The sequence below is a fragment of the Lampetra fluviatilis genome, chromosome 76 (genome assembly GCF_964198595.1).
Source record: "Lampetra fluviatilis chromosome 76, kcLamFluv1.1, whole genome shotgun sequence".
In the NCBI taxonomy this organism is placed as follows: domain Eukaryota; kingdom Metazoa; phylum Chordata; class Hyperoartia; order Petromyzontiformes; family Petromyzontidae; genus Lampetra; species Lampetra fluviatilis.
This window is the reverse complement of record NC_136350.1, coordinates 3789741-3814740: the sequence shown is the minus strand read 5'-3', so window position 1 is coordinate 3814740 and position 25000 is coordinate 3789741. Positions and strand designations below refer to the sequence as shown.

Below are 25000 nucleotides of genomic sequence, written 5' to 3'. Positions count from 1 at the left end.
ATGGGGGACATTTCCCCCCTCCCCCCTTAACCGGGGCACACTTGGTATGGTCCAATCGTGGCCATTGAAAGCATGCGACTGGGCGAAACCAAGTGAACCCAAAGGGGGACAACACATTTCCCACTCCCCCCCCCTTAATCGACGCACACTTGGTATGGTCCAATAATGGCCATTGAATGCATGCGACTGGGCGAAACCAAGTGAATCCAATGGGGGACAACACATCCCCCCCGCTTATTCGGGGCACACTTGGTATGGTCCAATAATGGCCATTGAATGCATGCGACTGGGCGAAACCAAGTGAACCCAATGGGGGACAACACATTTCCCCCCCTTAATCGGGGCACACTTGGTATGGTCCAATCGTGGCCAGCGAATTCATGCGACTGGGCGAAACCAAGTGAACCCAATGGGGGGGGGGGGGTGAGAATTGAACGCGTACAGTGATGACAATGCCATTGTTCCGCTACTCACGTCTCAAATATACACAAATTAATATTCACATTAAGACAGGTCATCAATTAATATTCACAGCACGCGCACGACTCAATTAATATTCACATCGCTGTCCAAATACACGGGTCACCGCCTAATTCATATCCATATTCACATCAGCAAATGGGGTAAGGGTCACCTACTTAATATTGATTAGGTGGGCGGGGCTAGGATTACCACCTACTTAATATTCATTAGGTGGGCGGGGCTAGGGTTGACCACCTACTTAATATTCATTAGGTGGGCGGGGCTAGGGTTGACCACCTACTTAATATTCATTAGGTGGGCGGGGCTAGGATCGACCACCTACTTAATATTCATTAGGTGGGCGGGGCTAGGGTTGACCACCCACTTAATATTCATTAGGTGGGCGGGGCTAGGGTTGACCACCTACTTAATATTCATTAGGTGGGCGGGGCTAGGGTTGACCACCTACTTAATATTCATTAGGTGGGCGGGGCTAGGGTTGACCACCTACTTAATGTTCATGAGGCCCGGCTGATAAATATTTGTTGAGTTAAATAGTTAAACAAGTTGCTATGTTAAGACGACGCATCTAGGATTGGTGATGGTGGTGATGGTGGTGGTGATGGTGGTGGTGGTGATGGTGGTGGTGGTGATGGTGGTGATGGTGGTGGTGGTGATGATGGTGATGGTGGTGGTGATGGTGGTGGTGATGGTGGTGATGGTGGTGGTGGTGGTGATGGTGGTGGTGGTGATGGTGGTGGTGGTGATGGTGGTGATGGTGGTGGTGGTGATGATGGTGATGGTGGTGGTGATGGTGGTGGTGATGGTGGTGATGATGGTGGTGGTGATGGTGGTGATGGTGGTGATGGTGGTGGTGATGGTGGTGACGACGGTGGTGGTGATGGTGTTGGTGGTGGTGATGGTGATGGTGGTGATGATGATGGTGATGATGATGGTGATGATGGTGGTGATGGTGGTGATGGTGGTTTAGAGTGAGTGGTTTGAGTGGTGAGAGTAGCTGAGTGAGTGAGTGGGTGAGTGAGTGAGTGTGTGAGTGAGTGAGTGGTGAGTGAGTGGTGAGTGAGTGGTGAGCTCAGTAGGTGAGTGAGTGAGTAGCTGAGTGTGTGAGTGGGTGACTGAGTGAGTGAGTGAGTGGGTGAGTGAGTGAGTGAGTGTGTGAGTGAGTGAGTGGTGAGTGAGTGGTGAGTGAGTGGTGAGCTCAGTAGGTGAGTGAGTGAGTAGCTGAGTGTGTGAGTGGGTGACTGAGTGAGTGGGTGAGTGAGTGAGTAGCTGAGTGAGTGTGTGGGTGAGTGAGTGGTGGGTGAGTGAGTGAGTGAGTGTGTGAGTGAGTGGTGGGTGAGTGGTGAGCTCAGTAGGTGAGCTCAGTAGGTGAGTGGTGAGTGAGTGGTGAGTGAGTGAGTGGTGAGTGGGTGAGTGAGTGAGTGAGTGAGTGGTGAGTGGTGAGTGAGTGGTGGGTGAGTGGTGAGTGAGTGTGTGAGTGGGTGAGTGAGTGAGTGACTGAGTGAGTGAGTAGCTGAGTGAGTGAGTGAGTGGTGGGTGAGTGGTGGGTGAGTGGTGGGTGACTGAGTGGGTGACTGAGTGAGTGGGTGAGTGAGTGAGTGAGTGGGTGAGTGAGTGGTGGGTGAGTGGTGAGTGAGTGAGTGGTGAGTGAGTGGTGGGTGAGTGAGTGAGTGAGTGGGTGAGTGAGTGGGTGACTGAGTGACTGAGTGAGTGGGTGAGTGAGTGAGTGGGTGAGTGTGTGAGTGGGTGAGTGAGTGAGTGAGTGAGTGGGTGACTGAGTGAGTGAGTAGCTGAGTGAATGAGTGGGTGAGTGGGTGAGTGAGTGGGTGAGTGTGTGAGTGGGTGAGTGGGTGAGTGAGTGAGTGAGTGAGTAGCTGAGTGAGTGGTGGGTGAGTGGTGGGTGAGTGGTGGGTGAGTGAGTGGTGGGTGAGTGGTGAGTGAGTGGTGAGTGAGTGGTGGGTGAGTGGTGAGCTCAGTAGGTGAGCGTGGTATCATCCCACTCGAGCTTCTCTCTCCCCATCGCGTCTCCATCCTCCTCCACCACCTCCTCGTCCACCTCCTCGTCCACCTCCTCGTCCACCTCGTCCACCTCGTCCACCCCATCGTCGTCATCGTCGTCGTCGTCACTGCAAGCTGGTGCCTCGCATGTCTGCCGAGTGGAATCATCATCAGCATCATCATCAGTAGCATCATCATCATCAGTAGCATCATCATCATCATCAGTAGCATCATCATCATCATCAGTAGCATCATCATCAGCATCATCATCATCAGTAGCATCATCATCAGTAGCATCATCATCATCATCAGTAGCATCATCATCAGTAGCATCATCATCATCAGTAGCATCATCATCATCATCATCAGTAGCATCATCATCAGTAGCATCATCATCAGTAGCATCATCATCATCAGTAGCATCATCTTCATCAGTAGCATCATCATCATCAGTAGTAGCATCATCATCATCATCAGTAGCATCATCATCATCAGTAGCATCATCATCATCAGTAGCATCATCATCAGTAGCATCATCATCAGTAGCATCATCATCATCAGTAGCATCATCTTCATCAGTAGCATCATCATCATCAGTAGTAGCATCATCATCATCAGTAGCATCATCATCATCAGTAGCATCATCATCATCAGTAGCATCATCATCATCAGTAGCATCATCATCATCATCATCATCAGTAGCATCATCATCATCAGTAGCATCATCATCATCAGTAGCATCATCATCATCACCAGCAGCATCATCATCATTAGCATCATCAGTAGCATCATCATCATCATCAGCATCACCAGTAGCATCATCATCATCAGTAGTAGCATCATCATCATCAGTAGCATCATCATCATCATCAGCATCATCAGTAGCATCATCATCAGTAGCATCATCAGCATCATCAGCATCATCAGTAGCATCATCATCATCAGTAGCATCATCATCAGCAGTGAGTGGTGAGTGAGTGGTGAGTGAGTGGTGAGTGAGTGGTGAGTGAGTGGTGAGTGAGGGGTGAGTGAGTGGTGAGTGAGTGGTGGGTGAGTGGTGGGTGAGTGAGTGGTGAGTGCGTGAGTGAGTGGTGAGTGAGTGGTGAGTGCGTGGTGAGTGAGTGGTGAGTGAGTGGTGAGTGAGTGGTGGGTGAGTGGTGAGTGAGTGGTGAGTGCGTGGTGAGTGAGTGGTGAGTGAGTGGTGAGTGAGTGGTGGGTGAGTGGTGAGTGAGTGGTGAGTGAGTGGTGGGTGAGTGAGTGGTGAGTGAGTGGTGGGTGAGTGGTGAGTGAGTGGTGAGTGAGTGGTGACTGAGTGGTGGGTGAGTGGTGGGTGAGTGGTGAGTGAGTGGTGAGTGAGTGGTGAGTGAGTGGTGGGTGAGTGGTGGGTGAGTGGTGAGTGAGTGGTGAGTGAGTGGTGAGTGAGTGGTGACTGAGTGGTGGGTGAGTGGTGGGTGAGTGGTGAGTGAGTGGTGAGTGAGTGGTGAGTGCGTGGTGAGTGAGTGGTGAGTGAGTGGTGAGTGAGTGGTGGGTGAGTGGTGAGTGAGTGGTGAGTGAGTGGTGGGTGAGTGGTGAGTGAGTGGTGAGTGAGTGGTGAGTGAGTGGTGACTGAGTGGTGGGTGAGTGGTGGGTGAGTGGTGAGTGCGTGGTGAGTGAGTGGTGAGTGAGTGGTGAGTGAGTGGTGAGTGAGTGGTGGGTGAGTGAGTGGTGAGTGAGTGGTGGTGAGTGGTGAGAGTGGTGAGTGAGTGGTGGAGTGAGTGAGTGAGTGAGTGAGTGGTGAGTGAGTGGTGAGTGAGTGGTGGGTGAGTGAGTGGTGAGTGAGTGGTGAGTGAGTGGTGGGTGAGTGGTGAGTGAGTGGTGAGTGAGTGGTGAGTGAGTGGTGGGTGAGTGAGTGGTGAGTGAGTGGTGAGTGAGTGTGGTGGTGAGTGAGTGGTGAGTGAGTGGTGAGTGAGTGGTGGGTGAGTGGTGAGTGAGTGGTGGGTGAGTGGGTGAGTGAGTGGTGGGTGAGTGGTGAGTGAGTGGTGAGTGAGTGGTGACTGAGTGGTGGGTGAGTGGTGGGTGAGTGGTGAGTGAGTGGTGAGTGAGTGTGGGTGAGTGGTGAGTGAGTGGTGAGTGAGTGGTGAGTGAGTGGTGGGTGAGTGGTGAGTGAGTGGTGAGTGAGTGGGTGGGTGAGTGGTGAAGTGAGTGGTGAGTGAGTGGTGGGTGAGTGGTGAGTGAGTGGTGGGTGAGTGGTGAGTGAGTGGTGAGTGAGTGGTGAGTGAGTGGTGGGTGAGTGGTGAGTGAGTGGTGGGTGAGTGGTGAGTGAGTGGTGAGTGAGTGATGGGTGAGTGGTGGGTGAGTGGTGAGTGAGTGGTGGGGTGAGTGGTGGGGTGAGTGGTGAGTGAGTGGTGGGTGAGTGGTGGGTGAGTGTGTGAGTGAGTGGTGGGTGAGTGGGTGAGTGAGAGTGGTGAGTGAGTGGGTGAGTGGTGGTGAGTGGTGAGTGAGTGGTGAGTGAGTGGTGGGTGAGTGGTGAGTGAGTGGTGAGTGAGTGGTGAGTGAGTGGTGGGTGAGTGGTGAGTGAGTGGTGGGTGAGTGGTGAGTGAGTGGTCGGTGAGTGGTGGGTGAGTGGTGAGTGAGTGGTGAGTGAGTGGGTGGGAGTGTGAGTGAGTGGTGGGTGAGTGGTGAGTGAGTGGTGAGTGAGTGGTGAGTGAGTGGTGGTGAGTGTGGTGAGTGAGTGGTGATGAGTGGTGGGTGAGTGGTGAGTGAGTGGTGACTGAGTGGTGGGTGAGTGGTGAGTGAGTGGTGGGTGAGTGGTGAGTGACGTGGTGGGTGAGTGGTGAGTGAGTGGTGAGTGAGTGGTGGGTGAGTGGTGGGTGAGTGGTGAGTGAGTGGTGACTGAGTGGTGGGTGAGTGGTGAGTGAGTGGTGGGTGAGTGGTGAGTGAGTGGTGACTGAGTGGTGGGGTGAGTGGTGGGTGAGTGGTGAGTGAGTGGTGAGTGAGTGGTGGGTGAGTGGTGACTGAGTGGTGGGTGAGTGGTGAGTGAGTGGTGAGTGAGTGGTGGGTGAGTGGGTGGGTGAGTGGTGATGTGAGTGGTGACTGAGTGGTGGGTGAGTGGTGGGTGAGTGGTGAGTGAGTGGTGAGTGAGTGGTGGGTGAGTGGTGACTGAGTGGTGGGGTGAGTGAGTGAGTGGTGAGTGAGTGGTGAGTGAGTGGTGGAGTGAGTGGTGGGGTGAGTGGTGAGTGAGTGGTGAGTGAGTGGTGGTGTGAGTGAGTGGGTGAGTGGTGAGTGAGTGGGGAGTGAGTGGTGGGGTGAGTGGTGGGTGTGAGTGGTGGGTGAGTGGTGAGGTGAGTGGTGGGTGAGTGGTGGGGTGAGTGGGTGAGTGAGAGGTGAGTGAGTGGTGAGTGAGTGGGTGGGTGAGTGGTGGGGTGAGTGGGTGAGTGAGTGGTGAGTGAGTGGTGACTGAGTGGTGGGTGAGTGGTGAGTGAGTGGTGGGTGAGTGGTGGGTGAGTGGTGGGTGAGTGGTGGGTGAGTGGTGAGTGAGTGGTGACTGAGTGGTGGGTGAGTGGTGAGTGAGTGGTGACTGAGTGGTGGGTGAGTGGTGAGTGAGTGGTGAGTGAGTGGTGAGTGAGTGGTGACTGAGTGGTGGGTGAGTGGTGAGTGAGTGGTGAGTGAGTGGTGAGTGAGTGGTGGGTGAGTGGTGGTGTGAGTGGTGAGTGAGTGGTGGGTGAGTGGTGAGTGAGTGGTGGGTGAGTGGTGAGTGAGTGGTGAGTGAGTGGTGAGTGAGTGGTGGGTGAGTGGTGAGTGAGTGGTGAGTGAGTGGTGACTGAGTGGTGGGTGAGTGGTGGGTGAGTGGTGAGGTGAAGTGGTGGTGTGAGTGGGTGAGTGAGTGGTGGGTGAGTGGTGAGTGAGTGGTGGGTGAGTGGTGGGTGAGTGGTGAGTGAGTGGTGGGTGAGGTGGTGAGTGAGTGGTGAGTGAGTGGTGGGTGAGTGGTGAGTGAGTGTGTGGGTGAGTGGTGAGTGGTGGTGGGTGAGTGGTGGGTGAGTGGTGAGTGAGTGGTGAGTGAGTGGTGGGTGAGTGTGGGTGAGTGGTGGGTGAGGAGTGGTGGTGAGTGGTGAGTGAGTGGTGGGTGAGTGGTGAGTGAGTGGTGGGTGGTGTGGTGAGTGAGTGGTGAGTGAGTGAGTGGTGGGTGAGTGGGTGGGTGAGTGGTGAGTGAGTGGTGGGTGAGTGGTGAGTGAGTGGTGGGTGTGTGGTGGGTGAGTGGTGAGTGTGAGTGGTGGGTGAGTGGTGAGTGAGTGGTGGGTGAGTGGTGGGTGAGTGGGTGAGTGAGTGGTGTGTGAGTGGTGGGTGAGTGGTGGGTGAGTGGTGGGTGGTGAGTGGTGAGTGAGTGGTGGGGAGTGGTGAGTGAGTGGTGGGTGAGTGGTGAGTGAGTGGTGGGTGAGTGGTGAGTGAGTGGTGGGTGAGTGGTGGGTGAGGTGTGTGAGGTGAGTGGTGAGTGAGTGGTGGGTGAGTGGTGGTGGTGGTGAGTGGGTGGTGGTGAGTGAGTGGTGGGTGAGTGGTGAGTGAGTGGTGGGTGAGTGGTGAGTGAGTGGTGGGTGAGTGGTGGGTGAGTGGTGAGTGAGTGGTGGTGACTGAGTGGTGGGTGAGTGGTGAGTGAGTGGTGGGTGAGTGGTGAGTGAGTGGTGGGTGAGTGGGTGGGTGAGTGGTGGTGTGTGAGTGGTGAGTGAGTGGTGAGTGAGTGGTGGGTGAGTGGTGAGTGAGTGGTGAGTGAGTGAGTGGTGGTGGTGAGTGGTGGAGTGAGTGGTGAGTGAGTGGGGGTGAGTGGTGAGTGAGTGGTGAGTGAGTGGCGGGTGAGTGGTGAGTGAGTGGTGGGTGAGTGAGTGGTGGGTGAGTGGTGGTGTGAGTGGTGGGTGAGTGGTGAGTGGACTCACCTCCATGGGGTTCACGGTGATGGTGAGTGCTGAGTCGTCCCAGTCCAACTCCCCCACTGGCTCCTCCCCCTTCCCCGTAGCCCCTCCCACTTCCCCCGTAGCTCCTCCCACTTCCTCCGTAGCCCCCGCCCACCTCCCTCGTGGCCCCGCCCACCGAACTCGCTGACCACGCCCCTCACGCGCATGGCTCCCAACAGGAGAGCCACAACCAAGAGCACCACCACCACAACCACCAACAACCACCACCACCACGCTGGGGCTGCTGGTCGACACTGCAACAACCACCACAACCACCACAACCTCGTTAGTGTCACCACAACCACCACCAACAACAACACAACCACCACAACCACCACCACAACCACCACCACCACAACAACCACCACAACCACCACCACAACCACCACCACCACGCTGGGGCTGCTGGTCGACACTGCAACAACCACCACAACCACCACAACCTCGTTAGTGTCACCACAACAACCACCAACAACAACGACACAACCACAACAACCACCACCACAACCACCACCACCACAACACAACCACCACCACAACCACCACAATCACCACCACCACCACAACAACCACCACAACCACCACCACGTTAGCAACCCAACAACATCAACCACCACCATCGACATCACAAGAGGTGGTTGTTCTGTTGGTGATGGTGGTAGTGGTTGTGGTGGTTGTAGTGGTGGTTGTAGTAGTGGTGGTTGTGGTGGTGGTGGTGGTGGTTGTGGTGGTGGTTGTAGTAGTGGTGGTTGTGGTGGTTGTGGTGGTGGTGTTTGTAGTGGTGGTGGTTGTGGTAGTGGTGGTTGTAGTAGTGGTAGTAGTGGTGGTGGTGGTGGTAGTGGTGGTGGTAGTGGTGGTTGTGGTAGTGGTGGTTGTAGTAGTGGTGGTGGTGGTGGTAGTAGTGGTTGTGGTGGTAGTGGTGGTGGTTGTGGTGGTGGTTGTAGTAGTGGTGGTTGTGGTGGTTGTGGTGGTGGTGTTTGTAGTGGTGGTGGTGGTGGTTGTGGTAGTGGTGGTTGTAGTAGTGGTGGTGGTGGTGGTAGTAGTGGTGGTGGTGGTAGTGGTGGTAGTGGTGGTAGTGGTGGTGGTAGTGATGGTAGTGGTGGTGGTATTGGTGGTGGTGGTTGTGGTAGTGGTGGTAGTTGTGGTAGTGGTAGTGGTGGTGGTAGTGGTGGTTGTGGTAGTGGTGGTGGTAGTGGTAGTGGTGGTGGTACCGCTGTTGTGGCCGGATTGTTGTGCCACCACCACCGCCACCACCACTGCGTCTGCTGCGTCTCTGGGGCCGCCCACAGCGTGGGCTGGAAGCGGCGTGGCAGAGACATGCAGAGGTCGCACCTGCACAGAGACACACACAGGTAGACACACAGAGACACACACACAGGTAGACACACAGAGACACACACACACAGACACAACAACAACAACAACCGCCATTCGCCACTAAGTGGCGGTGACGTCACCACGACGCTTGTGCCAGGCCATGTGCACCCTGAGGCCACGTGAAGTGTCGAACGCCCGCTGGCAGGAGGTCACGGGGCAGACCCAGCAGGTGCCACGGGTCGACTGACCGAGATGACCGAGATGAGTGGCTGATGCACCACCTGTGCCCCCTACTGTGCCAACTTGCTGTGCTTTAGCGACCCGGCGCTCCGCTCGTTGTTGTGAGCGTCGCTCCTCCGCCCTCCGTTGTTGTTGGAGGGCGACTGCCTCCAACTGCCCAGTAGCAGCGTCCTTCACGAGCCTCCTCCACTGAGGCCGATCTTGACACCGCTGGTACCAGTCATAGGCAAGTCCACTCAGCTCCACGTCCTCCCGTACCACATCACTCCATCTCTTCTCTAGCCCGTGCCGCGCCCGTTTAGCCCCCTCGATCCGGCCGAACAAAAGCTGTTTAGGCATGCGGTGGCTGGGCATGCGGGCTACATGACCCAGCCAACGCAGCCTTGCCTGCCGGAGGAGCTCACTGATGGGACTTTGCCCAGATCTTTCAAGGACTTGTGAGCTCCTCACACAAGCCAGCCTGCAGGTTAAACCCAGGATGGATCGTAGGCAGGCCAGCCTAAATGTTTCCAACCGGCGAAGATGCTCCACTAGGGGGGTCCACGTTTCGCAAGCGTAGAGAAGGGAGGGAATGACCGTGGCCGAGAAGACCTGAAGCTTCGTGCGGAGCGACAGACCAGGTAGCTTCCACACAGCGTTACGCAACCGATGAAAAGATATTGCCGCTCGACTGATTCGGAGTCAGACCTCTGCTGATAAACTGGAGCCGGTCATAAGCACACTGCCCAGGTATGGGAAACTCTCCACTCTCTCCACAACTGCCCCATCACCAATTGGGAGTTGTGTGGGTGGAGTGTCCGATGGTACAAAATACCCAGGCAGGTGCTTAGTTTTGGTGGGGCTGATGGTAAGGCCCCACCTCTTAGTGGCACGCTCCAGTCTCAGCAGCAGCGTCTCCAACTCCTCTTCTGAATGAGCAGCTATTACCAAATCATCGGCATACATAACGTGGTTGACCAATAGGGAGCCATCCCTTGATCGCACCCGGGCGTCGATCAGCCTCCCATTATATCTGTACCAAATGGAAATTCCCCCGGTACAGCTATTGAAGGCTTCACGAACTACGCAGTCGAAATAGATGTTAAATAATGTGGGAGCCAGAGGACATCCCTGTCGCACCCCAAGGTGTACAGGGAAAGGCTCCGACTCCCGGCCACGTAGTTTTACCCGGGCCCGCTCACCGTCATGAAGGTCCTTAATGATCGTGAGCAGAGGGTCAGGGACTCCGAAAGCACGAAGAACAACCCAGAGCCCAGGCCTACTGATGGTATCATAGGCCTTGACCAGGTCAATAAAGCAGAGATGTAGGTCTTGTTGGAATTCCCTACACCTCTGCTGTAGCAGACGGACAGAAAATATGGCATCTGTGCAGGACCGCCCTTTCCTGAAACTGCATTGGGGCTCCGCAAGCCTCTCCTAAGCGTGCCTAGCAAGGCGATGTTGAATAATCCTTGCCAGGACCTTTCCCGGCCTCACACTGAGGAGTGAGATGCCCCTGTAGTTGTTACAGTCTGTGTGGTCCCCCTTCTTAAAGAGGGGGACCACCAGGGCATCCTTCCAGTCCTGCGGAACCCGTCCAGTGGTCCAGACTTGTTATGATGTCATGTAGGGCAGTCTGTGCACAAACGCCACCCTCCCTCAGCATTTCGCTTGGGAGATCATCTCTGCCCGGTGCCTTCCCTGGTCTCAGACTCCGGATCGCCCTCAGTACTTCCTCAACAGCTGGCACCTCAGCCAGCCACTCACAGGGGGTGACTTCTTCCTCCAATATCTGAGGCACCCCAGCCTCAGCAGGGTTATCCCCACTTTGTGCCACGATGTTTTCCTGGCTGAGAGATTTTCCCTCCCCCAGGACCTCACAGACACACACAACAACAACAACAACAACCGCCATTCGCCACTAAGTGGCGGTGACGTCACCACGACGCTTGTGCCAGGCCATGTGCACCCTGAGGCCACGTGAAGTGTCGAACGCCCGCTGGCAGGAGGTCACGGGGCAGACCCAGGTGCCACGGGTCGACTGACCGAGATGACCGAGATGACTGGCTGATCCACCACCTGTGCCCCCTACTGTGCCAACTTGCTGTGCTTTAGCCACCCGGCGCTCCGCTCGTTGTTGTGAGCGTCGCTCCTCCGCCCTCCGTTGTTGTTGGAGGGCGACTGCCTCCAACTGCCCAGTAGCGTCCTTCACGAGCCTCCTCCACTGAGGCCGATCTTGACACCGCTGGTACCAGTCATCGGCAAGTCCACTCAGCTCCACGTCCTCCTGTACCACATCACTCCATCTCTTCTCTAGCCCGTGCCGCGCCCGTTTAGCCCCCTCGATCCGGCCGAACAAAAGCTGTTTAGGCATGCGGTGGCTGGGCATGCGGGCTACATGACCCAGCCAACGCAGCCTTGCCTGCCGGAGGAGCTCACTGATGGGACTTTGCCCAGATCTTTCAAGGACTTGTGAGCTCCTCACACAATCCAGCCTGGTTAAACCCAGGATGGATCGTAGGCAGGCCAGCCTAAATGTTTCCAACCGGCGAAGATGCTCCACTAGGGGGGTCCACGTTTCGCAAGCATAGAGAAGGGAGGGAATGACCGTGGCCGAGAAGACCTGAAGCTTCGTGCGGAGCGACAGACCAGGTAGCTTCCACACAGCGTTACGCAACCGATGAAAAGATATTGCCGCTCGACTGATTCGGAGTGAGACCTCTGCTGATAAACTGGAGCCGGTCATAAGCACACTGCCCAGGTATGGGAAACTCTCCACTTTCTCCACAACTGCCCCATCACCGATTGGGAGTTGTGGGGGTGGAGTGCCCGATGGTACAAAATACCCAGGCAGGTGCTTAGTTTTGGTGGGGCTGATGGTAAGGCCCCACCTCTTGGTGGCACACTCCAGTCTCAGCAGCAGCGTCTCCAACTCCTCTTCTGAATGAGCAGCTATTACCAAATCATCGGCATACATAACGTGGTTGACCAATAGGGAGCCATCCCTTGATCGCACCCGGGCGTCGATCAGCCTCCCATTATATCTGTACCAAATGGTAATTCCCCCGATACAGCTTTTGAAGGCTTCACGAACTACGCAGTCGAAATAGATGTTAAATAATGTGGGAGCCAGAGGACATCCCTGTCGCACCCCAAGGTGTACAGGGAAAGGCTCCGACTCCCGGCCACGTAGTTTTACCCGGGCCCGCTCACCATCATGAAGGTCCTTAATGATCGTGAGCAGAGGGTCAGGGACTCCGAAAGCACGAAGAACAACCCAGAGCCCAGTCCTACTGATGGTATCATAGGCTTGGACCAGGTCAATAAAGCAGACACACACACACAGAGACGCACACACACACACAGACACACACACACAGAGACACACACAGATAAACACACACAGACACACACACACAGAGACACACACACACAGACACACACACAGAGACACACACAGATAGACACACACACACAGACACACACACACAGAGACACACACACACACAGACACACACACACAGAGACACACACAGATAGACACACACACAGACACACACACACAGAGACACACACACACACAGACACACACACACAGAGACACACACAGATAGACACACAGACACACACACAGGTAGACACACATACATAGACACACACACACAGATAGATAGAAACACACACAGGTAGACACACACAGATAGACACACACACACAGATAGACACACACACAGATAGACACACAGATAGATAGACACACATACATAGACACACAGATAAATAGACACACACACAGGTAGACACATACACAGGTAGACACACACAAAGGTAGACATAGACACACACACAGGTAGACATAGACACACACACAGATACACACACAGATAGACACACACACACAGATAGACACAAACACACAGACACACACAGACACACACACACACAGACACACACACACAGACACACACACACAGACACACACAGACACACACAGACACACACACAGACACACACACACAGACACACACACAGAGACAGACACACAGACACACACACACACACAGACACACACACACAGACACACACACACACAGAACAATAATAGAGACACGTAAGCTGATGACGGTTGCTGGTGCTGCGATCGAAACGTCGTGATCGCGTCTTTTTCTCGGTGACGTCCCCGACAGACCCAAGAACAGCGACGAGTGACGTGGAGCCCAGAACCCTTCTGGGAGGTTCCAGAGGGTGGGCGGAGCCAAGGGTTGTGGGCGTGGTCAAGGGCGTGTCTGTGGGCGTGGTCAAGGGTGTGTCTGTGGGCGTGGTCAAGGGTGTGGTTGTGGGCGTGGTCAAAAGCGTGTCTGTGGGCGTGGTCAAGGGTGTGTCTGTGGGCGTGGTCAAGGGTGTGTTTGTGGGCGTGGTCAAGGGTGTGTCTGTGGGCGTGGTCAAGGGTGTGTCTGTGGGCGTGGTCAAGGGTGTGTCTGTGGGCGTGGTCAAGGGTGTGTTTGTGGGCGTGGTCAAGGGCGTGTCTGTGGGCGTGGTTGTGGGCGTGGTCAGGGGCGTGGTTGTGGGCGTGGTCAAGGGGTTGATTGTGGGCGTGGTCAAGGGGTTGGTTGTGGGCGTGGTCAGGGGTGTGGACGTGGGCGTGGTTGTGGGCGTGGTCAAGGGTGTGTCTGTGGGCGTGGTCAAGGGTGTGTCTGTGGGCGTGGTCAAGGGCGTGTCTGTGGGCGTGGTCAAGGGCGTGTCTGTGGGCGTGGTCAAGGGCGTGGTTGTGGGCGTGGTCAAGGGTGTGTCTGTGGGCGTGGTCAAGGGTGTGTCTGTGGGCGTGGTCAAGGGCGTGGTTGTGGGCGTGGTCAAGGGTGTGTCTGTGGGCGTGGTCAAGGGTGTGTCTGTGGGCGTGGTCAAGGGTGTGTCTGTGGGCGTGGTCAAGGGTGTGGTTGTGGGCGTGGTCAAGGGCGTGTCTGTGGGCGTGGTCAAGGGTGTGTCTGTGGGCGTGGTCAAGGGTGTGTCTGTGGGCGTGGTCAAGGGTGTGGTTGTGGGCGTGGTCAAGGGCGTGTCTGTGGGCGTGGTGAAGGGTGTGTCTGGGCGTGGTCAAGGGTGTGTTTGTGGGCGTGGTCAAGGGCGTGTCTGTGGGCGTGGTCAAGGGTGTGTCTGTGGGCGTGGTCAAGGGCGTGTTTGTGGGCGTGGTCAAGGGCGTGTCTGTGGGCGTGGTCAAGGGTGTGTCTGTGGGCGTGGTCAAGGGTGTGTCTGTGGGCGTGGTCAAGGGTGTGTCTGTGGGCGTGGTCAAGGGTGTGTCTGTGGGCGTGGTCAAGGGTGTGTCTGTGGGCGTGGTCAAGGGTGTGGTTGTGGGCGTGGTCAAGGGTGTGGTTGTGGTCAAGGGTGTGTCTGTGGGCGTGGTTGTGGGCGTGGTCAAGGGGTTGGTTGTGGGCGTGGTCAAGGGGTTGATTGTGGGCGTGGTCAAGGGGTTGGTTGTGGGCGTGGTCAGGGGTGTGGACGTGGGCGTGGTTGTGGGCGTGGTCAAGGGTGTGGTTGTGGGCGTGGTCAAGGGTGTGGTTGTGGGCGTGGTCAAGGGCGTGGTTGTGGGCGTGGTCAAGGGTGTGTCTGTGGGCGTGGTCAAGGGTGTGTCTGTGGGCGTGGTCAAGGGCGTGGTTGTGGGCGTGGTCAAGGGTGTGTCTGTGGGCGTGGTCAAGGGTGTGTCTGTGGGCGTGGTCAAGGGTGTGTCTGTGGGCGTGGTCAAGGGCGTGGTTGTGGGCGTGGTCAAGGGTGTGTCTGTGGGCGTGGTCAAGGGTGTGTCTGTGGGCGTGGTCAAGGGTGTGTCTGTGGGCGTGGTCAAGGGTGTGGTTGTGGGCGTGGTCAAGGGAGTGGTTGTGGGCGTGGTCAAGAGTGTGGTTGTGGGCGTGGTCAAGGGAGTGGTTGTGGCTGTGGTCAAGGGAGTGGTTGTGGGCGTGGTCAAGGGTGTGGTTGTGGGTGTGGTCAAGGGTGTGGTTGTGGGCGTGGTCAAGGGAGTGGTTGTGGGTGTGGTCAAGTGTGTGGTAGTGGGCGTGGTCAAGGGCGTGTCTGTGGGCGTGGTTGTGGGCGTGGTCAAGGGCGTGGTTGTGGGCGTGGTCAAGGGTGTGTCTGTGGGCGTGGTCAAGGGTGTGGTTGTGGGCGTGGTCAAGGGAGTGGTTGTGGGTGTGGTCAAGGGTGTGGTTGTGGGCGTGGTCAAGGGTGTGGTTGTGGGCGTGGTCAAGGGTGTGTCTGTGGGCGTGGTTGTGGGCGTGGTCAAGGGTGTGGTTGTGGGCGTGGTCAAGAGTGTGGTTGTGGGCGTGGTCAAGGGCGTGGTTGTGGGCGTGGTCAAGGGGTTGGTTGTGGGCGTGGTCAGGGGTGTGGTTGTGGGCGTGGTCAAGGGTGTGGTTGTGGGCGTGGTCAAGGGTGTGGTTGTGGGCGTGGTCAAGGGTGTGGTTGTGGGCGTGGTCAAGGGTGTGGTTGTGGGCGTGGTCAAGGGAGTGGTTGTGGGTGTGGTCAAGGGTGTGGTTGTGGGCGTGGTCAAGGGTGTGGTTGTGGGCGTGGTCAAGGGTGTGTCTGTGGGCGTGGTTGTGGGCGTGGTCAAGGGCGTGGATGTGGGCGTGGTCAAGGCTGTGGTTGTGGGCGTGGTCAAGGGCGTGGATGTGGGCGTGGTCAAGGGTGTGTCTGTGGGAGGAGCCAAGTCACGCTGGAGGTATAAAAGGGAGGCCCCGACTTTGTGTCGGGGCTGTCGTTTGGGGTGGAACCCGTCGTGCCAAGCTCCTTCGTGGCACGATGGTTTGGCGTCATCTGGTCCTACACCAATGGAGACTGGGCTCTAAGAAAAGCTGTCTCGGGTGTGGACCAATCAGCTTCAAGGACAGTGCATATCATTATCATCATCATCATCATCAGAGTTGTTTCTTTTTGTTAGCATCTTAACTGCTTGTGTTGTGGTTATTGCCAACATGAGTCTAGAGTGAGTCTAGAGCGAGTCTAGAGCGAGTCGAGAGCGAGTCGAGAGCGAGTTGAGAGCGAGTGGTACCACCACGGCGATGCGGTTGCTATGGTAGCGCCCGTCCATCTCGGAGCAGGTGACGGTGATCGTCTTCGAGGCTCCAGCGACGCTGCCGCTGCTCCAGTAGCGCACGTCACGGAGCAGCTGCTCGTACACAGCCAGCGTGCTCACACCTACACAGCAGCAGTAGTAGTGTCAGTAGTAGTGTCAGTAGTAGCAGCAGTAGTAGTAGTAGTGTCAGTAGTAGTGTCAGTAGTAGCAGCAGTAGTAGTAGTAGTGTCAGTAGTAGTGTCAGTAGTAGTGTCAGTAGTAGTGTCAGTAGCAGTGTCAGTAGTAGTGTCAGTAGTAGTGTCAGTAGTAGTGTCAGTAGTAGTGTCAGTAGTAGTGTCAGTAGCAGTGTCAGTAGTAGCAGCAGTAGTAGTAGTAGTGTCAGTAGTAGTGTCAGTAGTAGTGTCAGTAGTAGTGTCAGTAGTAGTGTCAGTAGTAGTGTCAGTAGTAGTGTCAGTAGTAGTGTCAGTAGTAGTGTCCAGTATGTAGCAGCAGTAGTAGTAGTAGTGTCAGTAGTAGTGTCAGTAGTAGTGTCAGTAGTAGTGTCAGTAGCAGTGTCAGTAGTAGTGTCAGTAGTAGTGTCAGTAGTAGTGTCAGTAGTAGTGTCAGTAGCAGTGTCCAGTAGTAGTGTCAGTAGTAGTGTCAGTAGTAGTGTCAGTAGTAGCAGCAGTAGTAGTAGTAGTGTCAGTAGTAGTGTCAGTAGTAGTGTCAGTAGTGTCAGTAGTAGTAGTAGTGTCAGTAGTAGTGTTCAGTAGTAGCAGCAGTAGTAGTAGTAGTGTCAGTAGTAGTGTCAGTAGTAGCAGCAGTAGTAGTAAGTAGTGTCAGTAGTAGTGTCAGTAGCAGTGTCAGTAGTAGCAGCAGTTAGTAGTAGTAGTGTCAGTAGTAGTGTCAGTAGTAGCAGTAGTAGTAAGCAGCAGCAGTAGTAGTAGTGTCAGTAGTAGTGTCAGTAGTAGCAGCAGTAGTAGTAGTAGTGTCAGTAGTAGTGTCAGTAGTAGCAGCAGTAGTAGTAGTAGTGTCTAGTAGTAGTGTCAGTAGTAGCAGCAGTAGTAGTAGTAGTGTCAGTAGTAGTGTCAGTAGTAGCAGCAGTAGTAGTAGTAGTGTCCAGTAGTAGTGTCAGTAGTAGCAGCAGTAGTAGTAGTAGTGTCAGTAGTAGTGTCAGTAGTAAGCAGCAGCAGTAGTAGTAGTAGTAGTGTCAGTAGTAGTGTCAGTAGTAGCAGCAGTAGTAGTAGTAGCAGTAGTAGTAGCAGCAGCAGTAGTAGCAGCAGCAGTAGTAGCAGCAGCAGTAGTAGCAGCAGCAGTAGCAGCAGTAGTTTCAGTAGCAGCAGTAGCAGCAGTAGTGAGTGAGTGGGTGGGTGAGTGAGTGGGGTGAGTGAGTGAGTGAGTGGGTGAGTGAGTGGGTGAGTGAGTGGGTGGGTGGGTGGTTGGGTGGGTGGTGAGTGAGTGAGTGAGTGGGTGAGTGATGTGGGTGAGTGGTGTGAGTGAGTGGGTTAGTGAGAGAGTGAGTGGGTGAGTGGGTGAGTGAGTGGGTTAGTGAGAGAGTGAGTGGGTGAGTGAGTGAGTGGGTGAGTGGGTGAGTTGGTGGTGGTGTGGGTGGTGAGTGAGTGGTGGGTGGGTGGGTGGGTGAGTGAGTGAGTGAGTGAGTGGGTGGGTGGGTGGGTGGGTGGGTGGGTGAGTGAGTGAGTGGGTGAGTGACTGGGTTAGTGAGTGAGTGAGTGGGTGAGTGGGTGAGTGACTGAGTGGGTGAGTGAGTGGTTGGGTGAGTGAGTGGGTGGGTGAAGGTGAGTGGGTGTGTGAGTGAGTGGGTGCGTGGGTGAGTGAGTGAGTGGGTGGCTGAGTGAGTGAGTGGGTGAGTGAGTGGGTGAGTGGGCGGGTGGGTGAGTGAGTGGGTGGGTGAGGGTAGAGTGGTGAGTGAGCGTGGTGAGTGTGGTGAGTGTTACCGGTGAGCGTGAGGCGTCTCTTCCATCGCCCCTCCACGGCGGTGACGCGGCTACTCAGCTCCGGCGGGGTGAGGAGGTACAGCCCCTCACCAACCTCCTCACCCTCCTCACCACCCTCACCACCACCCTCACCACCACCCTCACCACCCTCACCACCACCCTCACCATCCTCACCACCCTCACCACCCTCCTCACCACCCTGGATCAGCTGCACGACGCACTCATCCAGATTGTGCATCACCTCCACCTCCTCAACATCATCAGCAACATCCTCTTCTGGCGATGGGAAGCCTGCAGCATCAACAACATCATCGTCAACATCATCATCATCGTCAACATCATCATCATCATCAGTAGTAGCATCATCATCATCCTCTGGCGATGAGAAGCCTGCAGCATCAACAACATCATCAGCATCTTCTCCACCCACCACCACCACCTCCTCCACCACCACCACCACCTACTCCACCACCACCACCTCCTCTACCACCACCCTCCTCTACCACCACCACAACCACCCTCACCACCACCACCACCACCCTCACCACCTACCACCACCACCTCCTCCACCACCTCCTCCACCTCCACCACCACCTCCTCCACCACCACCTCCTCCACCACCTCCTCCATCTCCTCCACCACCACCTCTACCAGCACCACCAACCACCACCTCCACCACCTCCACCTCCTCCACCACCACCTCCTCCACCACCTCCTCCATCTCCTCCTCCACACCACCTCCACCACCCACCACCACAACCACCTCCTCCTCCTCCACCACCACCTCCTCCACCACCACCTCCTCCACCACCTCCTCCATCCTCCTCCACCACCACCTCTACCAGCACCACCACCACCACCTCCACCACCTCCCACCTCCTCCACCACCACCTCCTCCACCACCTCCTCCATCTCCTCCACCACCACCACCACCACCACCACCTTCCACCACCACCTCCTCCACCACCTCCTCCACCACCTCCTCCTCCACCACCACCTCTACCAGCACCACCACCACCACCTCCACCACCTCCACCTCCTCCTCCACCACCACCTCCACCACCACCTCCTCCTCCACCACCACCTCCACCACCTCCTCCACCACCTCATCCATCTCCTCCTCCACCCACCACCTCCACCTCCTCCACCACCACCACCTCCACCACCACCTCCATCACCAAGCGATTACCATCGATCAAGTCCTGCTCCTCCACCTCCTCTCCTCCTCCACCACCTCGTTCTCTTGTCCACCACCTCCACCTCCACCACCTCCACCACCACCTCCACCTCGCCCCCCCCGTGTCTTCCCGCCCCTCCTGCCGCCGCCGTTGCTTGTGACCTTCTTCAGGAAGCTCCTGACGCTGATCTCCCTGAGGAAGGCCACTCCCCCGGAACGACGCGCCGAGCCCAGCAGCTCGCGAGCCAACACCCGCCACGTCCTGGGGGGCCCTGGGGGAGCGGGGGGGGGAGGGGGGGGGGGAGGGGGGGGAGGGAATGGCCATCGTGAACCCCCTGACAGAGACACCCAGACCCAGGGATTGAACCCAGACCCTCAGTGTCTCTGACACGGCCATCGTGACAGAGAGGAGGCACGGGCTAGAGAAGAGATGGAATGATGTGGTACAGGAGGACGTGGAGCTGAGTGGACTTGCCGATGACTGGGTACCAAGCGGTGTCAAGATCGGCCTCAGTGGAGGAGGCTCGTGAAGGACGCTGCTACTGGGCAGGTTGGAGGCAGTCGCCCTCCAACAACAACGGAGGGACGGAGGAGGCGACGCTCACAACAACGATGCGTGAGCGCCGGGTGGCTAAAGCGCAGCAAGTTGGCACAGTAGGGGGCACAGGTGGTGCATCAGCCAGTCGTCTCGGTCATCTCGGTCAGTCGACCCGTGGCACCTGCTGGGTCTGCCCCGTGACCTCCTGCCAGCGGGCGTTCGACACTTCACGTGGTAGCCTCAAGGTGCACGTGGCCTGGCACAAGCGTCGTGGTGACGTCACCGCCACTTAGTGGCGAATGGCGGTTATTGTTGTTGTTGTGTCACTGTGTGTGTGTCACTGTGTCTGTGTCACTGTGTGTGTGTCACTGTGTGTGTCACTGTGTGTGTCACTGTGTCACTGTGTGTGTGTGTGTGTCACTGTGTGTGTCACTGTGTCACTGTGTGTGTGTGTGTCACTGTGTCTGTGTCACTGTGTGTGTGTCACTGTGTGTGTCACTGTGTGTGTCACTGTGTCACTGTGTGTGTGTGTGTGTGTCACTGTGTGTGTCACTGTGTGTGTGTCACTGTGTGTGTCACTGTGTGTGTGTCACTGTGTGTGTCACTGAGTGTGTCACTGAGTGTGTGTCTCACCACAGGGTGATGCGTGGCTCTGGGGATTTGGGCACCACCACCACCACCTCCACGTCCGGAATCTCCACGCAGGGGTCCCTCCCCATCGCACCTGCAGTGACACACACAGTGACACACACACACAGTGACACACACAGTGACACACACAGTGACACACACACACACACACACAGTGACACACACACACACAGTGACACACACACACAGTGACACACACAGTGACACACACACAGTGACACACACAGTGACACACACACACACAGTGACACACACACACATTGACACACACACACAGTGACACACACACACAGTGACACACACACACAGTGTGACACACACACACACACAGTGACACACACACACAGTGACACACACAGTGACACACACAGTGACACACACACACACACAGTGACACACACACACAGTGACACACACACACAGTGACACACACACACAGTGCCACACACACACAGTGACACACACACACAGTGACACACACAGTGACACACACACACAGTGACACACACACACATTGACACACACACACAGTGACACACACACACAGTGACACACACACACAGTGATACACACACACAGTGACACACACACACAGTGACACACACAGTGACACACACACACAGTGACACACACAGTGACACACACACACACAGTGATACACACACAGTGACACACACACACACACACAGTGACACACACAGTGACACACACACACACAGTGACACACACAGTGACACACACAGTGACACACACACACACAGTGACACACACACAGTGACACACACACACACAGTGACACACAGTGACACACACACACAGTGACACACACAGTGACACACACAGTGACACACACAGTGACACACACACACACAGTGACACACACAGTGACACACACACACAGTGACACACACAGTGACACACACACAGTGACACACGCAGTGACACACACAGTGACACACATACAGTGACACACACACAGTGACACACACACAGTGACACACACAGTGACACACACACAGTGACAGAGTGAGTGGTGAGTGAGTGAGTGGCTGAGTGAGTGAGGGCTGAGTGAGTGAGTGGTGAGTGAGTGTGTGAGTGACTGGTGAGTGAGTAATTGGCTGAGTGATTGAGTGGCTAAGTGACTGAGTGAGTGTGTGACTGACTGAGTGAGTGACTGAGTGAGTGAGTGTGTGAGTGGCTGAGTGAATGTGTGGTGAGTGAGTGAGTAAGAGGCTGAGTGAGTGTCTGAGTGAGTAACTGAGTGAGTGGTGAGTGTGTGACTGAGTGAGTGACTGACTGAGTGACTGACTGAGTGACTGAGTGAGTGACTGACTGAATGACTGAGTGAGTGAGTGGCTGAGTGACTGAGTGAGTGGCTGAGTGAGTGTCTGAGTGAGTGACTGAGTAAGAGGCTGAGTGAGTGACTGACTGAGTGAGTGAGTGGCTGAGTGAGTGACTGAGTGACTGAGTGAGTGAGTAAGAGACTGACTGAGTGAGTGAGTGGCTGAAGTGAGTGACTGAGTGAGTGACTGAGTGAGTGAAGTGAGTAAGTGACTGACTGAGTGAGTGATTGTCTGAGTGAGTGGCTGAGTGAGTGAGTGACTGAGTGAGTGTGTGTGACTGACTGACTGACTGACTGACTGAGTGAGTGAGTGAGTGGCTGACTGACTGAGTGAGTGACTGAGTGACTGACTGAGTGAGTGATTGTCTGAGTGAGTGGCTGAGTGAGTGAGTGAGTGACTGAGTGAGTGTGTGACTGACTGACTGAGTGAGTGAGTGAGTTGGCTGACTGACTGAGGTGAGTTGACTGAGTGACTGACTGAGTGAGTGATTGTCTGAGTGAGTGACTGAGTGAGTGAGTGGTGATTGTATGGCTGCGTACGAGACGTGAGTCTGCAACTGGACTCTCCGCTCGCCAGGCGAGGGGAAGGCTCTGCTGTTCACGTAGGCCACGTGACGCAGGGCTCCGGCGAAAGTCTCCGCATCTCCCTGCTCCTCCTGGAGGGTCACGGAGAGCTGGGAGGCACTGAAGTGGACCTGGGGAGAGAGGGGGTGCTGGTTAGTAGTACCGGTACTATAGTACTATAGTATTAGTACTATAGTATTATAGTACTAGTACTATAGTCTCCCTGCTCCTCGTGGAGGGTCACGGAGAGCTGGGAGGCACTGAAGTGGACCTGGGGGAGAGAGGGGGGTGCTGGTTAGTAGTACCGGTACTATAGTACTATAGTATTAGTACTATAGTATTATAGTACTAGTACTATAGTCTCCCTGCTCCTCCTGGAGGGTCACGGAGAGCTGGGAGGCACTGAAGTGGACCTGGGGAGAGAGTGCTGGTTAGTAGTACCGGTACTATAGTACTATAGTATAAAATACCAGTACTATAGTATATAGTACCAGTACTATAGTATATAGTACCAGTACTATAGTACTATAGTACCAGTACTGTAGTATATAGTACCAGTACTATAGTACTGGTACTATATACTATAGTACCGGTACTATAGTATATTAGTACCAGTACTATACCTTCATGCCCTGGCTGAGCGAGGTGGCCAGGGAGTCGATCTCCAGGCTCTCCAGGCACCGCTGGGCACAGCCAGTCAGTACTATAGTACTATAGTACCAGTACTATAGTACTATAGTACCAGTACTATAGTATATAGTACTGGTACTATACCTTCATGCCCTGGCTGAGCGAGGTGGCCAGGGAGTCGATCTCCAGGCTCTCCAGGCAGCGCTGGGCACAGCCAGTGAGGCGGCGGCTGTCGGTGTCACCGGAGCGCAGGGTAGCGCAGGGTGAGGCGGGCAAGGTCGGTGAGTCTCAGGTGAGTGAGCGGTGAGCGGTCCTGGTGAGGAACAGGGTGAGGGGGTGAGGGGGTGGGTGGGTGCGTGGTGTGAGTGAGTGAGTGAGTGGGTGAGTGAATGAGTGAGTAGGTGAAGTGAGTGAATGGGTGAGTGGTGTGAGTGAGTGAGTGGGTGAGTGAGTGAGTGGGGTGGGTGGGTGAGTGAGTGAGTGGGTGAAGTGAGTGGGTGAGTGAGTGGGTGAGTGAGTGGGTGAGTGAGTGAGTGAGTGGGTGAGTGAATGAGTGAGTAGGTGAGTGAGTGAATGGGTGAGTGGGTGAGTGAGTGAGTGGGGTGAGTGAGTGAGTGAGTGGGTGGGTGGGTGAGTGAGTGAGTGAGTGGGTGGGTGAGTGAGTGAGTGGGTGAGTGAGTGGGTGAGTGGGTGAGTGAGTGGGTGAGTGAGTGGGTGAGTGGGTGAGTGAGTGGGTGAGTGAGTGAGTGAGTGAGTGGGTGAGTGAATGAGTGAGTAGGTGAGTGAGTGAGTGGGGTGGGTGAGTGAGTGGGTGAGTGAGTGAGTGAGTGAGTCGGTGGGTGGGTGGGTGAGTGGGTGGGTGAGTGAGTGGGTGAGTGTGGTGAGTGAGTGAGTGGTGGTGAGTGGGTGAGTGGTGAGTGGGTGGGTGTGTGAGTGAGTGAGTGAGTGGGTGGGTGAGTGGGTGAGTGAGTGAGTGGGTGGGTGAGTGGGGTGAGTGAGTGAGTGGGTGAGTGGGTGGGTGGGTGGTGTGAGTGAGTGGGTGGGGTGGGTGGGTGAGTGGGTGAGTGAGTGGGTGAGTGAGTGGGTGGGTGGGTGGGTGGGTGAGTGGGTGAGTGAGTGGTGTGGTGAGTGAGTGGGTGAGTGGGTGAGTGGGTGGGTGAGTGAGTGGGTGAGTGAGTGGGTGAGTGAGTGGAGTGAGTGGGTGAGTGGGTGGGTGAGAGGTGGAGTGAGTGAGTGGGTGTGAGTGAGTGGGTGAGTTGGGTCAACCTGTATGGGTTGATCCATTGCTGTTCATAGTTCCATTACCACCTGCAGAGGACAGCAGAGATCACTGTTCAACTATAAACATCATCATCATCAACATCATCATCAACATCATCAACATAATCATCAACATCATCATCAACATCATCATCATAATCATCATCAACATAATCATCAACATCATCATCATCAACAGCATCATCAACATCATCATCAACATAATCATCAACATCATCATCAACATCATCAACATAATCATCAACATCATCATCATAATTCATCATCATCACATCATCATCAACATCATCATCATCAACAGCATCATCAACATCATCATCAACATAATCATCAACATCATCATCAACATCATCAACATAATCATCAACATCATCATCATCAACATCATCATCAACATAATCATCAACATCATCATCAACATCATCATCATCAACATCATCAACATCAACCTCATCATCATCAACATCATCATCAACATCATCATCAATATCATCAACATCATCATCATCAACATCATCATCATTATCATCAATCAACATCATCATTATGATCATCATCAACATAATCATCAACATCATAAACATCATCAACAACATCATCAACATCATCATCATCAGTCATCTTCTTTTGGTGTTTCGCTAAAGTCTCCTAGATCTGTGCAAAGAAAATAACAAAAAGCGGCGACGTTTCGATCGCAACACCAGCGGCCTTCATCAGGAAAAGGGGGTTTTAGCCTCTCAAGGCGAAGTGTTTGTAGAGGTTTAGAGATGGCGTAGCACAGTGTGTGAGCAGGGTAGCTGATGTTAGTGATGTAGTGGGTGGTAGTGATGGTGGTGGTGGTAGTGGGTGGTGATGGTGGTGGTAGAGGTGGTAAACCAGGCGAGGTAGTCAACATC

At 55.0% G+C, this 25000-nt stretch overlaps 2 protein-coding genes across 2 annotated transcripts in view; both read right to left on the bottom strand.

Annotated features, from left to right (window-relative positions):
* Positions 1-22888, bottom strand: part of LOC144953433 (uncharacterized) — a 23608-nt gene extending 720 nt beyond the window's left edge. Inside the window, exons 1-9 of the mRNA XM_078884012.1 lie at positions 22817-22888; positions 22170-22324; positions 20270-20360; positions 19111-19370; positions 17922-18212; positions 15964-16109; positions 8615-8735; positions 7386-7657; positions 1-2632 (exon numbers count right to left, since the gene is read on the bottom strand). The exon at positions 1-2632 is cut by the window's left edge and continues 720 nt beyond it. Coding sequence (XP_078740138.1) covers positions 2456-2632; positions 7386-7657; positions 8615-8735; positions 15964-16109; positions 17922-18212; positions 19111-19370; positions 20270-20355 — 1353 coding nt within the window. The 5' untranslated portion in view covers positions 20356-20360; positions 22170-22324; positions 22817-22888 and the 3' untranslated portion in view covers positions 1-2455. The remainder of the gene's footprint in view (positions 2633-7385; positions 7658-8614; positions 8736-15963; positions 16110-17921; positions 18213-19110; positions 19371-20269; positions 20361-22169; positions 22325-22816) is intronic.
* Positions 22889-22968: 80 nt separating this feature from the next.
* The window catches only part of LOC144953434 (uncharacterized), a 14209-nt gene continuing 12177 nt past the window's right edge, over positions 22969-25000 (bottom strand). Inside the window, exons 7-8 of the mRNA XM_078884013.1 lie at positions 24090-24131; positions 22969-23136 (exon numbers count right to left, since the gene is read on the bottom strand). Of these exons, the coding sequence (XP_078740139.1) occupies positions 22970-23136; positions 24090-24131 (209 nt within the window). The 3' untranslated portion in view covers position 22969. The remainder of the gene's footprint in view (positions 23137-24089; positions 24132-25000) is intronic.